At 36.8% G+C, this 13,875-nt stretch overlaps 1 protein-coding gene across 1 annotated transcript in view; it reads right to left on the reverse strand.

The window, feature by feature from the left end:
- The window catches only part of LOC126821193 (tetraspanin-13), a 66,991-nt gene that overhangs the window by 32,935 nt on the left and 20,181 nt on the right, over positions 1-13,875 (reverse strand). Inside the window, exons 2-4 of the mRNA XM_050549602.2 lie at positions 5,301-5,468; positions 3,199-3,417; positions 2,144-2,317 (exon numbers count right to left, since the gene is read on the reverse strand). Of these exons, the coding sequence (XP_050405559.1) occupies positions 2,144-2,317; positions 3,199-3,417; positions 5,301-5,468 (561 nt within the window). The remainder of the gene's footprint in view (positions 1-2,143; positions 2,318-3,198; positions 3,418-5,300; positions 5,469-13,875) is intronic.

The following is a 13,875-nucleotide window of genomic DNA, read 5'->3' on the forward strand; positions in this document are numbered from 1 at the left end:
GAAACAAAATTGTACACCAAAAACTAAGTCATTTTTGTTTCCATGGAAACACAAAAAAATATAAATCCCAGAAATTCCTAAATAGCAAAAGGCACAACTACTGTAATAGGTTGATATGTGTGCAAAGTTTCAGAAAGATATCTTGAACGGTTTATGAGATATGCTCCGGAAACGAAATCGGATGGACCCCATTTCAATATCCCTCCCTAACTTCGTTCGGCGCGGGATAATAAGGGAATTTATACTGTTTTCAGACTAAACAAAATATACTATTTCATCACCTAAAGATATGGACTAATACGTTTTTGTATTGATGTTAATAAAACAAATTCTAAAACGATTGTCTTTCAAAGAATAAATTTGGCCTTTATTCAGAAACCAAATTACTGAAACTGTAGTTTGTTGGTTGGGATTAAATGCTGAAAATGACCCCTGACATTAACTCTTTCGGAAAAAACATTATCATGTCACTACATTGCATAATTGAATCATCTATACTATTCAAAAAAAGTAGGGGATATTTGATTTTTAAGTGTTATTAAAGTCACCTAATGAAACTGACGAATAAACAAATGACAAAATGAAATGAAGTTCACATTCATCGATTTATTCCAAATGATCGTTAGACTAAGTAAGGCACAGACTGACCATTATAAGGGTAAAATGATACCCGGGGTCAAACAGCAAAGTTACCACAGCATCACAACCAAGTCAGTAACGGGTAAATCCTCCTCTGTTTGCCAAACAAGCATTGATCCGACGTGGCATACTCCTAATGAGACGTCTAAGGTCATTTTGGTCCAGATTGTCCCATTCCTGTTGCAACGTAGCAGCAAGTTCTTGGACATTGGCAGGACGTTGTTGACGTTGACGTAACCTCTGTCCAAGCATGTCCCAGACATGCTCGATGGGGGAGAGGTCGGGACTCAGTGCTGGCCAAGGTAATGTGGTGATGTTCTGTTGTTGGAGGTAACCTGTAACGATCCTGGCCCTGTGACATCTTGCGTTGTCATCCTGGAAGATGAAACGGCAGCCATGACGTCGTGCGAACGGCACAACATGGACTGCCAAGATGTTGTCCCGGTAGTACTGGCCTGTAACACGCCCTGCAACAACATGTAAAACCGTTCTTCCAGCAACAGTGATGCCTCCCCACACCATAACAGAACCACCCCCAAATCGATCATGTCTGATGACGTTAACGTCTTGGAAGCGCTCGTTTCGACGACGCCACACCCTCCTATGCCTGTCCAAAAAATCAACAGTGAACCTTGACTCATCTGAAAACATCACATTGCTCCAGCGTCGATTATCCCAGTGTTGACGATCCCTACACCAACGACGTCTTGCCTGAATGTGATGATCTCTCAAACAAGGGATCACGCGAGGACGTCGGGCGCGAAGGTGACCCCTATGCAGTCGATTCCGAATCGTCTGGCCACTCCCTCTCACACCAGTGTCTGTTTGAAGACGAGCGCTGATCTGATTTGCTGTGATGACACGATTTCTCAAGGCCAAGGTACGGATAAATCGATCCTGGGCTTGAGTTGTCGCCCTTGGTCGACCTGAGCGTGGTCTGTCCTGTACAGATTGTGTATCACGGTATCTGGACCATAGCCTGCTTATGACAGACTGAGAAACATTCATCGTCCGCGCCACAACCGCCTGTGTTGTGCCGATCTGTAGCATGCCAAGGGCACGTAACCTTTCATTTTGGGTAAGCCGACGCATATCAAAATTTGTTTTCTGGTCACTAAAACAATTAAACTGATGTTTCCACCCTGGAATTCAATGCCACAATGACTGTAACATTCAAAGTCAGAGTCGTGCAAATCTTGGGTTGGACCCCCATGATGATCCCAAGCATCACCTGCATTCCATGCGGTAGCTATTGGTGCGTGTGGGCGTCACATGTAACTGGAAATGTTTCTTCTGTTAGGTTCTATAGTGACTTTTTTCGTAGTCATTTGCATATTTTAGTATTATGCCCCCAAAATCAAATATCCCCTACTTTTTTTGAATAGTATATTAAAATGATTAAACTGAAATTATTAATTCTTTTGCCATAGAAATCTTTTAGCACATACATTTTTCATGAAAATCTAAAGGGAAATATATAGGTAGGCCTATAATATAATCTTACCTCTGTAAAACTAAAGAATAACCCTATACCGCCAGTTACAGAGAACGCTGCATATATTTTATCTTGTAATTTATGATAACATGCTTGACATTCCAATGGACATGTCAGATTTGTAGTATTTTCTGGCTGACCAGAACAACAGGAGCGACTTGGATTCAGTTTACAGCAAGACAACTAAAATAATAAAGTAGAAATTTGATCAAAGACTAAATTTGGTTCTGTTACAGTAGGCAGGATACGCCCACATTTTCGAGAGATGGATAGAGAACAAGCTAAAAAGAAAGTGATTTTTCCTACAATCAAGGGCCATAATTCAGGAAATTACAATTCGATATGCGCAAATATCGAAAGGATCCAAGATATTTGTGTTATAAACTTACATTTCAAGTTTCAACAAAATCGGATAAAAATTGTGACCTCTATAGGGTCCACAACCTTGACATACCATATTTGAGAACACACTGCAGCCATTTTGTCTGTCAATTTTGGGCCGATTTACACGAAATTCGAACTCAGGGATCCTTAGGGTGTAACGGTGATATAATAATACGGCTTTTTAAATCGGATAAAAATTATGACCTCTATAGGGTCCACAAGCTAAAAACGCGATTTTTGGTACAATCAGGGGCCATAATTCAGGAAGTTACAGTCCGATATGCGCGAATATCTCAAGGAACCGAGATCTTTGTGTTATAAACTTACATTTCAAGTTTCAACAAAATCGGATAAAAATTGTGACCTCTATAGGGTCCACAAGCTAAAAACGTGATTTTTCGTACAAACAGGGGCCATAATCCATGAAGTTTCGATCCGATTCATGCCAATATCGAAAGCAGCCAAGATCTTTTGGCGATAAACCTATATTTCAAGTTTCGTCAAAATCGGATAAGAATTGTGACCTGTAGAGTGTCCACAAACAAATTGTGGACGGACGGACATCCGGGCGGACAGGGGCGACGACAATATACGTCCACATGAAAATGTGGGCGTATAAAAAACATATCAGTTTTATATCAATCCATTTAAGAGTTAAGTTTTCATTCTTATAAATTTACCTCTTTACAGGGAGGATGACCTTTATTATCCGATGCTGGCAACTTATTATCAAGAAAGCCACAACAATCAAAATTTTTCTGCACATTGTCTCTCGTTTCATTTGATGCTTTCATCCAACCTCTCGTCACTAAATCATCCTTCTGTTGCGTGTTGACAGCTAGACAGGCACAGGCCAGTGAAAATTGCAAAAGGAATAGCAGGAACAGAATAATCATATACTTGAAATTGTTAAGAAATTTAACAAGCCAACAGTGATGTTGGTGTCCCCAGCCGAAATCTCGAAATAAATAGATGTCACATATAAATTAATTACACATTTATCTTTTTCAAAAGTATCGAGCAATTAAACTGATTATCAACTATACCGGTACACTAAGTTTTATCACTCACCATCAGTTAAAATCAAAGTTATCTTGTCCCAAAGCATCGACCAAAGAAAATGCTTAGCTCTGCTTAGCTTTAGCAGGAAATATTAATCATTGAACTCAGTCAAGACATTTACCTAATGAACATCTACATGTACATCAAGTTTAAAGTAGCTAAGTTCATAACTCAATATCATCCAAAATCCTTCGACATTGAAAACACGAATGTTTACAATTTAAATCAGTATTGGTGTTGTGGTCTTACCTGGAAAAAATGGGCTTCTGATATCCAATATTTAAGACAAAATAAACATTTTACCATTGGTACACGAATCGTGTACCATAATGCGTTTCAGCGCCATTTGTAACAAGGTGCTCAAAGAATTAGGCTAGACGTACATATTCCACAAGTCATGTCAAACAGTGATGCCATGTTCTTATTTGGAGAGCATGCGCAATATATACTATCAGTGTTGACGGGAATAACCAGACGCTAGAAACTGTCTTTCGGTTGAGACTTCTGGCGTATTCCGCCGAACATAACTGATGACAATTCACAGTAAAACGGAAATGATTGAATGTAAAACAGTTTATATAAATTCATATTACATTATTATATGTGTTGTGACCCATTTGTGCCAATTTCTATTCCCAAAATATTAGCGATTTAGCTCCTTTAAACATTCTACCTGAATTAAAAGCAGAGTTGTTTACGTTCCAAAGTTTTGACCAATCAAATTGATTATCACTCCTTAGCCTAAGCAGAAAATTCTCGGAGTCTCAACCACTCAAATTAATCTCTGCTTAGCCTTAGTGGAAAATAAGCATGATCAGACTGTCAAGGTATTCACCTAGACGGCTACACCAAGTTTGAATATTCTTCGAACTCAATCGAGGCATTCACATAATGAACGCCTACACCAAGTTGGAACATTTTACCTCAATTAGAAAAGTTTTTGTGTTCTAAAGTCTCAACCAATCAAACTGTCAATCGCTCTGCTCACCCTTATCGAGCTTAGTCACGGTATTGATGTAATGAAACTATACACAAAGTTTCATCACTCTCACTTAATTAGAACCAAAGTTATCGCATCCCAAAGCATCAACCAATCGAATTGCTTATCTCTGCTTAGCCTAAGCTGAAAATGCTTATCTTCGAACTCCATCAAAGGCATAAACACCTACACCAAGTGTGAACATTCTAGCTCAATTAGAAGCAGAGTTATTGTGTCCCAAAAAGAGTGACAGACAGACAAACGGACAGAATCATTTTAATAGTAGCCTGCTTTCTTTTAAAGGTGTGGATACATGTATGACAAACAGATGAAACTATCAATGATTTGAAAATTGGTAAAACCAAATTACATTCAATACAAAAAAGTTGTAACTGGAAAGTACTTGCTTTATTTTTACTCGAAGGTCGTGTCAGGGGTCGTAAGAGCGGCTTTTGACCATATGACGTCAGACATTGATTAATCAATCAGCGTTGATGTTTCTAGTGGTTTACCCACAGTTTCATGCATGGCACACCAAGAAGTCACCGTAACAGACCGTTTCATTTGCTTATCCCCCACTTCAACCAAAATGCCGGTAATAAAACAACTCTTCCAGATCCTAGTCTAGTAAAGACAAGTAAAACGAAATTTTGAACAATAAAAAACGAAACGAAATAGGAACTGTGTTTTAATTAGATTGGACAAATTAAAGAAAAATTGGCATGAAATTATCAAGGATACAAAAAACAGGAGAACTTGATGGTGCCTAATAGATCCAACTAGACCTATTAAAGCAATAAAGAATAAAATAACACCACATGTTATAACACTGCCAACTAATGTCAGACTTGTAACCAATGATGCCACACGACCATAGGCTGCAACACCAATCAAAATAATGGCTACAATCTGAAAAAGAGAACAGAAATACTTTAATTTGATACTTGATCTAAAATATTATTATTAATACTCAGCATGTATGAAGTACGTTTCTTTGCCAAATTCAAAGATAGTCAACCAGACTAGCCCTCAGAGTGTTCAAACAAGTCTTCAAAGTGATCAAACCCAATAGTCTTCTTTTTCTCATGAAAATACACACTTTGTATGTGAAGTTCTAACAAGAAAATAAAGAATATTATAGCAATCGATTAGATCCTTTACTATTTGGTTTTAATGCTGTAATAGTAGCTGCATCTGATGGGTCATCACAAAGCCAAGTTTCACAAAAACTACAAACATCTATCGTCAGAATTATCAAAAATATAATCTTGTACTACAGTTGTTTTATCATGGACCGTGTATATACAGTCCATGGTTTTATGTACATTTAAACATTCTCTTCAATAGGTGATTAGGCTTATAAAAGTAAAATATGAAATATCAAAAGTATAATTCTTGAGATGTTTAAGGATTGATTTTATCTACTTTTGTGTTCCACCTGCTGCCATCTTTCAAACTGTACAAACTGCAGCCTTTTACTAATAACTAATACTCTAACATCTGTCGCACATGAAATCAATACTTTTTAACTTTCTGTTGGAGTCATTGCTTTTTGACAAGAAATTGTTACCTTTTAAAGGGACAATAACACTCTTGCTGGCTTGGAAGCTCCAGAAAATAAATAATATTTCTATCTAAGTATTAGATGCTTAAGTGTCCTACCTGTTGTGTAAATTATCCATTACATCCTATTTTACTGTCCAGAGGGTTCGAAAATATTTTTAAATCGAAGTTTCATTTGAAAAGGTTTACGTTAGACGTTTCAAACCATTATGTTGAATTTTTCAAAAATTTTAAATAAGGTATGTTAAGATGAAATTTCTATCATTAATTAATTGAAATATTCTAAAATAGTACAATTTGTTGACCAGAATAAAGATTGGGACATATTATTCAGTTACAACAAGAGTGGTATTGAGCCTTTAAAATAATTCAGTAAGAGTGAAATAAACTCAACCATACCCTTCCTGGATGTTCTGGTGAAGAGAGAAGATGGAACCATTAAAATGAGTGTCTACAGGAAACCTACACAGACGGACCAGTACCTAAATTTTCATTCTAACCACCCCCTTGAAACAAACCTGCGACTGCCAGGCAGGATACGCCCACATTTTGCAAGAAATGGATAGAGAACAAGCTAAAAACAAACAGGATTTTTTGTACAATATGGGGCAATAATCCAAAAGTTATGGTCTGAAATGCGCAAATATCAAAAGGGCCTTAGATCTTTAGGATATAAAGATATCTTTTAAGTTTCATCAGAATATGATAAAAATTGAGACCTCTAGAGGGTCCACAACCTTTGTATTGCATACTTTTACACAATTTGCCATTTTGTCTGGCAGTTTCATTTCGATTTTCCCGAAATTCGAATTCAACCTTCATTATGGTAGAATGGTGAAATATTTAAACGGTTTATAAAATCGGAAAAAAAATCGAACTCAGCGGTCCTTCGGGTATAACGGTGATTTACCAAAACGTTTTTTTTAAATCGGTTAAAAATTATGATCTCTATAGGGTCCACAAGCTAAAAACGCGTTTTCGTACAATCAGGGGCCATAATTCAGGACGTTACGGTCCGGTGTGCACGAATATCGAAAGGAACCGTGATCTTTGAGTTATAAACTTACTTTTCAAGTTTCAACAAATGGGAGACAAATTGAGACCTCTATAGGGTCCACAACCTTGATATACCATATTTTTACACTATTTGAGAACGAAGGGCGGCCATTTCGTCTGTCCTTAGGGTGTAGTGGTGATATAATAATACGTTTTTTTAAATCGGATAAAAACAAGCTAAAAACATGATTTTTCGTACAATCAGGGGCCATAATTCAGGAAGTTATGATCCGATATGCGCGAATATGGAAAGAAATCAAGATCTTTGGATTATAAACATGCATTTCAAGTTTCATAATACACTAAAATCTGATTAAGAGCAACAACTCATGAAGTAATTATCAGAAAACCATTGGAATTTGTTTGGTTTTTATAAAGTTCTGCCCTATGCTAACGTTTTGTATACAAAACTTTTAATATCATGGATTTAGGTGTTCAAGCCATAAAAATTCATTGAAAATCAAAATGATAACTTTAGCCTTTAGAGCGTCACAAAGTGATCAAGGGCCATAACATCGGCAGTAATTATTTGGGAATCGCTGATAATCAATAGGCTTCTTCGTCTCATGACCTTAAATACTGCGTATAAATTTAAAGTCAATCGAATATTTACTATCAATAGGCTTCTTCGTCTCAAGACCTCAAACACTGTGTATAAATTTAAAGTCAATCGGATATTAACTTTAGCCTCTAGAGCATCCACAAGATTTTTTGAAGTGATCAAGGGCCATAACTCTGGCAGTAATTATCGGAAATCGTTGAAAATCAATAGGTTTCCTCGTCTCATGACCTTAAACACTGTGTATAAATTTAAGGTCAATCGGATATTAACTTTGGTAGGGGTGATGATTTTCCGTTTCAGAAAATAGCAAATTCCGTTTTAAGTATTTTTAATTCCGTTATTTTCCGTTTCAGAGCTGACTATATCCCATTTTTTCGAGATAAAATGTTATTTTATGAATAAATGAATAAAACATCTTAAAATGCCTTTTATTACAAAACGGATCATTTTACCAATGATAACAAATCTTGAATTGTGAGTGACTTGTAATGTTCAATGACTAGTTATTCTCTAAACCTGTTTACCGAATTAAATAACAGAAAATTACATCTTGTGAGCTCGTTTCATCTTTTTAGCAGACGAAGCCATTTTTCTCAGCTGCTAGTTGTAGTCGCGATTTATCCAGACATCTTCGTAGTTACTACCATTTCTTCGAGAATAAGGGCTGGATTCACAAGGCTACGGCATATTTGTGATGTCACGTGGTTAATGCGGATACACACGAGTCACGAGCCCGGCAGTAAAATAAGAAGTAAATGAAACGATTTTTACTTTTATGAAGTGGCAGAAGTTTTTTTTAAGACATATATATACATTACAATGTTTAATTCAAGTTCAACTACAGAGTAATTGTATACAGGGATACATGAAAGACGGGTTTTCGTTTCGAGTAAAATTATGATTCCTAAATGATGAAATGAAAGTAGCTAAATACTAAAATAGACAGTAACAAAACCACGCGATATCATTCAATATTTCTGATTTTTATGAATAAAAAGATGAAATACATCGATAACTGCAAAATTGTTTTGAGTTTGTGTTTAGTATCAGCAAATATCGGCTTTTCCGTCTTTTTCCGTGTGAGATTTCAAATTCCGTTTTGGAGTGGACAATTCCGCGATTTCCGCGTTTTTTCTGCGATCACGGAATCATCACCCCTACTTTGGCCTGTAGAGCGTCCACAAGATTTTTTGAAGTGATCAAGGGCCATAACTCTGGCAGTAATTATCGGAAATCGCTGAAAATCAATAGGCTTCTTCGTCTCATGACCTTAAACACTGTGTATAAATTTAAGGTCAATCGGATATTAACTTTGGCCTTTCGAGCGTCCACAAGATTTTTCAAAGTGATCAAGGGCCATAACTCTGACAGTAATTATCGGAAATCGCTGAAAATCAATAGGCTTCTTCGTCTCAAGACCTTAAACACTGTGTATAAATTTAAAGTCAATCAGATATTCACTTTAATCTCTAGAGCGTCCACAAGCAATTGTGGACGCCGGACCGACGGACTAACGGGGGCGACGACAATATATGACCAGATTTAAATGTGGGCGGATAAAAATCGGATCAAAATTGTGACCTCTAGAGTGTCCATAAGCTTAAAACGCGATTTTTCGTACAATTAGGGGCCATAATCTATGAAGTTATGGTCCGATACATGCCAATAAAGCTATATTTAAAGTTTCGTTGAAATCGGATAAAAATAGTGACCTATAGAGTGTCCACTAACAAATTGTGGACGGATGTCCGGACGGACAAACAGGGGCGACGACAATATACGTCCACATGAAAATGTGGGCTTTTAAAAATGGGAGATTGGTCAAGATTTGTATTGTTTTCAACATTTATTAACTGATAATCTAAATAATACATTATCAGTTAACAAACAAATAAGTTCCCAAAAGAAGATCAATTTTCAAACCTTTATAGAAAAGGTGGGGAATTGTCGCGTGATTAGTCCAACACTGTCAAAGACATTTACAGGGGCGGATCTAGGAATTTTGAAATGGGGGGGGGGGGGGGGGGCGCCTCAAGATGAGGGCACTGACCGCGGAGACGGGGCACGCCGCTGAGAGGGGATTTTTGTTTTGGGGGGGGGGGGGCATGAGTGTATACGCCGCCGATTCCACAAGATGTCTGTCTATAGTCACTCTATAGGATTAGGGCACCATCAGCTAAATAACAATAATTCGTTTGAAAGTGGAAGCATTAATTAGACCAGTCTGGTGTGTTTGAATCGATGGTTTGAGTCATTTGGGATCCCTGCAACGGGTTGGGTCTGAGAAAAGGCACTGTCAGCAGTAAAAAATGGCACTGACGAAAATTATTATCGGATGATAGGTGTCAATGAAATTAAGGATTTATATTGTAATGAACAGTTAACAACCCATCCATAGTTTTGATTATACTTTATTTATTAATCATACAATAAAGAGTTAAGTTCTCAATGGGTGGTGTGTATTTAAAATCCACAGGAAACGTGATCCAATTATTCATTTATTAAAAATCGTGTTCGTGTTTGATTCCTGAGATAAAATAGCACCCTGCCTTTCCAGACCAACAAATTAAGACATGTATCTACTCCAAGTATCACAACATTCGAAGCATTTAAATGGGTAACACTTTCATATCCGTGACAAATCAAAACCATTTCGTTGAAAACTAAGCAAAACTGCCCTGGATTGCTAAAAGTATTAGTCAACAGAATAGATATTGATAGACTTTGTGAAACCCAAATGCCAAAAATTTAGAATGACAGGCAGCATGTTCATCCAGCCTGACATGGCGTCAGGCACACATTTGAAAGTTATTTCCAGGCTTAGAGATACAGTGTATTATAATATAATATACATATTATATATGTATATATAGAATTATGTTTGAAAATGTAAGCACAGATTCAACTTGGTAATAGCTCGACTTTCATGAGTTAACAGGTTTAAACACTGTGGGCCGTCAGGCCGAGGCGTTAAACCTGTAAACGAATGAAGCGTGCTATAAATGACTTGTAACATTGAAACCTGTCAATAATCAAAAGAGGGATGGAAGACATGTGTCTCGTCAACCAATCATAGCAATGCACGTGCATGCACACATTGTCGCTTGTAATATTAAAAGATCAACTGTCTCCGCGTCATTATAATTTTGACTGGTCGTGTATCTCGTCTATCCTCAAGGAAATATGTCGCTACAAACACAAACTTTATTCAGCGACGATGAAGATAACTTGGTGTTATCCCAAAGTTTAGATGAAATTAAAGATGAATTATCTTTAGCTGAAACAGCTCAATGGCTTGAAGAAACTGTTGATAGTAAGGTAGACTACGGTAAATTTGATTTACAGTCAACTTGCTCTCTTGACATAAAGCATTCAATCTTAAAGGTCGATTTAGGTTGTCGGGACGATTCAAGCTGTTTTCTTATACCCGTCTCGAGTGAGGAAATTGATCTATTGATTTATTCACAGACCAATATGTAGCGATATCATCGTTGCGATATTGTTTTAAATTTATAGACAAGGAATAGAGAAATAAGATGGTTTAAACAACATTTTTATCTTTACAAATTATTCTCTATTGTCAGTATAGTAGCTATGGTATGAGTTTATCTAAAACACAAATTAATTGTTTATGAAATAGTGTGAAAATAACAGGATACTATAGAGGTTCTAAGTTCAAGGATAGATTGTGTCGAAATTGTTTGACCAATCTCTATACTTATTTACATGATATTTGACCAATTAGATAATTGAAAGTCCAAAACCTAAAGCTACAAAACGATCACATTGGTGGGCGATTGCCAGACAGCAGCTTGATTTCAGAAGGGGAAAGATGTAGGAATTTCTATCAGCAGACTCGCCCATATCGAGTCTGTCTGGCTAGGGTTTAAGAATGACTAAATAGTCTGTTCATTTGATGGTCCTCAAGTTAGATAGAAGGTTGGGCAGTCTGTAAATCCGACAAACTGATCGTCCCTCAGTACGACAGACTGATAATAAATGTTCACTTCTGCCAACAGCCCTAAAATCCTTAATTCATTTATTCCAATTGTCCTCATTTAACACTACAGTACAATCAATTATTCTGATATCCTGTTAAATCACATGTTTGATATACTAGTTAAATTTGGTGTGAGGTCATCTCTAGTCACGCAAACCAAAACTATTCCTGAAAATTTCAAGTATCTACTACGACCATCGGAACTGGGAGATGAATAGCCAACATATAACCATATTAGCCGGGGTGCCAGTTAACACATCCACACGCAAACTCGTCCACAGTTACATGTAGGTCGTCCACAACTAAAATTTGACCCGTACACATGTTAATTGTATGAAATAAATAAGTTTTACTCATCGGTTGTTTACAAATTATAATTGTTTTATTTACCCAATACTCAACTAGCTTGGTTGACCGATCCCGGCCAAGATTAACTGACGTTTTTGGAATAAAGTAGCCTCATACTTTTTGTTGATTTTAGACATAATAAATACAAATCGAAGATTAGATATGCAGCTCCCTCCAATAATGTTTAGACAAAATTTAATTATCTTGATATAAAATCTAAACATATAACTCTTCAAAACCAGCGATTGCCAGGCAGGATATGCCCACATTTTCGAGAGATAGATAGAGAACAAGCTAAAAAGAAAGTGATTTTTCCTACAATCAAGGGCCATAATTCAGGAAATTACAATTCGATATGCACAAATATCGGAAGGAACCCAGATCTTTGTGTTATAAACTTACATTTCAAGTTTCAAAAAAATCGGATAAAAATTGTGACCTCTATAGGGTCAACAAGCTAAAAACATGATTTTTCATACAAACAGGGGCCATAATCCATGAAGTTTCGATCCGAAACATGCCAATACGCTATTTGAGAACGAACGGCGGCCATTTTGTCAGTCAATTTGGAGCTGATTTTCGCGAAATTCGAACTCAGCCGTCCTTGATATACCATATTTTTACGCTATTTGAGAACGAAGGGCAGCCATTTTGTCTGTCAGTTTTGGGTCAATTTTCACGAAATTTGAACTCAGCCGTCCTTAGGGTGTAAGGGTGATATAATAATAATACGTTTTTTTAAATCGGATAAAAATTATGACCTCTATAGAGTCCACAAGCTAAAAACGCTATTTTTCGTACAACCAGGGGCCATAATTCAAGAAGTTACGGTCCGATATGCGCGAATATTGAAAGGAACCGAGATCTTTGGGTTATAACCTTACATTTCAAGTTTCAACAAAATCGGATAAAAATTGTGACCTCTATAGGGTCAACAAGCTAAAAACATGATTTTTCATACAAACAGGGGCCATAATCCATGAAGTTTCGATCCGAAACATGCCAATATCGAAAGCAGCTGAGATCTTTTGGGGATAAACCTATATTTCAAGTTTCATCAAAATCGGATAAGAATTGTGACCTGTAGAGAGTCCACAAACAATTGTGGACCGACGGACGGACGTCCAGACATACGGACAGGGGTGACGACAATATACGTCCACACGAAAATGTGGGCGTATAAAAATAGTAATTCAGAATCGTAGATTGAAGCGGACAATATTTCAGCCGCTGGCTGTCAGATTTCATGACCTGAAACCCCTAATATGAGTAATAAAACAGATAGGCCCTAGGCTATATTGTGAAATTGTAAAATTTTTAATAAGAAGTACAAATTAAAATAACAATGATACAGAGAAATCCAAATCATATAAAGGCCAATATTCAATGTACTAAAACAACGGCAAACAAATCACGGACGATAGAACTATCAATATCAATTTCAAGCCAATCAACTTAGATCCGTTTATCGTGTAACTACTGATCACTAAAACAATAGCGAATCACGATAACAAGTACGTTTATTCATGACAAAACTCTAATCAAATACGTAATACTTTTTCCTGAACTGATCAGTGATCAGGAACCATCTCACACCGGAAGAAGATATAGTTTGGTTGTTAACGCTAACAATAGTTTCCGACATGCGCAAGTGCCCAGGAGCAAACACACACCTGGAATCAATTCAAACTGTCACACCGGGGCATCAGCCATTATGGGGCTACAAAGAGTGTTAAAATGGACACAAAAATTATTTTTGAATTGAAATATATACAAAAGTCTTTACT

The sequence above is a fragment of the Patella vulgata genome, chromosome 5, assembly GCF_932274485.2.
Source record: "Patella vulgata chromosome 5, xgPatVulg1.2, whole genome shotgun sequence".
Lineage (NCBI taxonomy): Eukaryota > Metazoa > Mollusca > Gastropoda > Patellidae > Patella > Patella vulgata.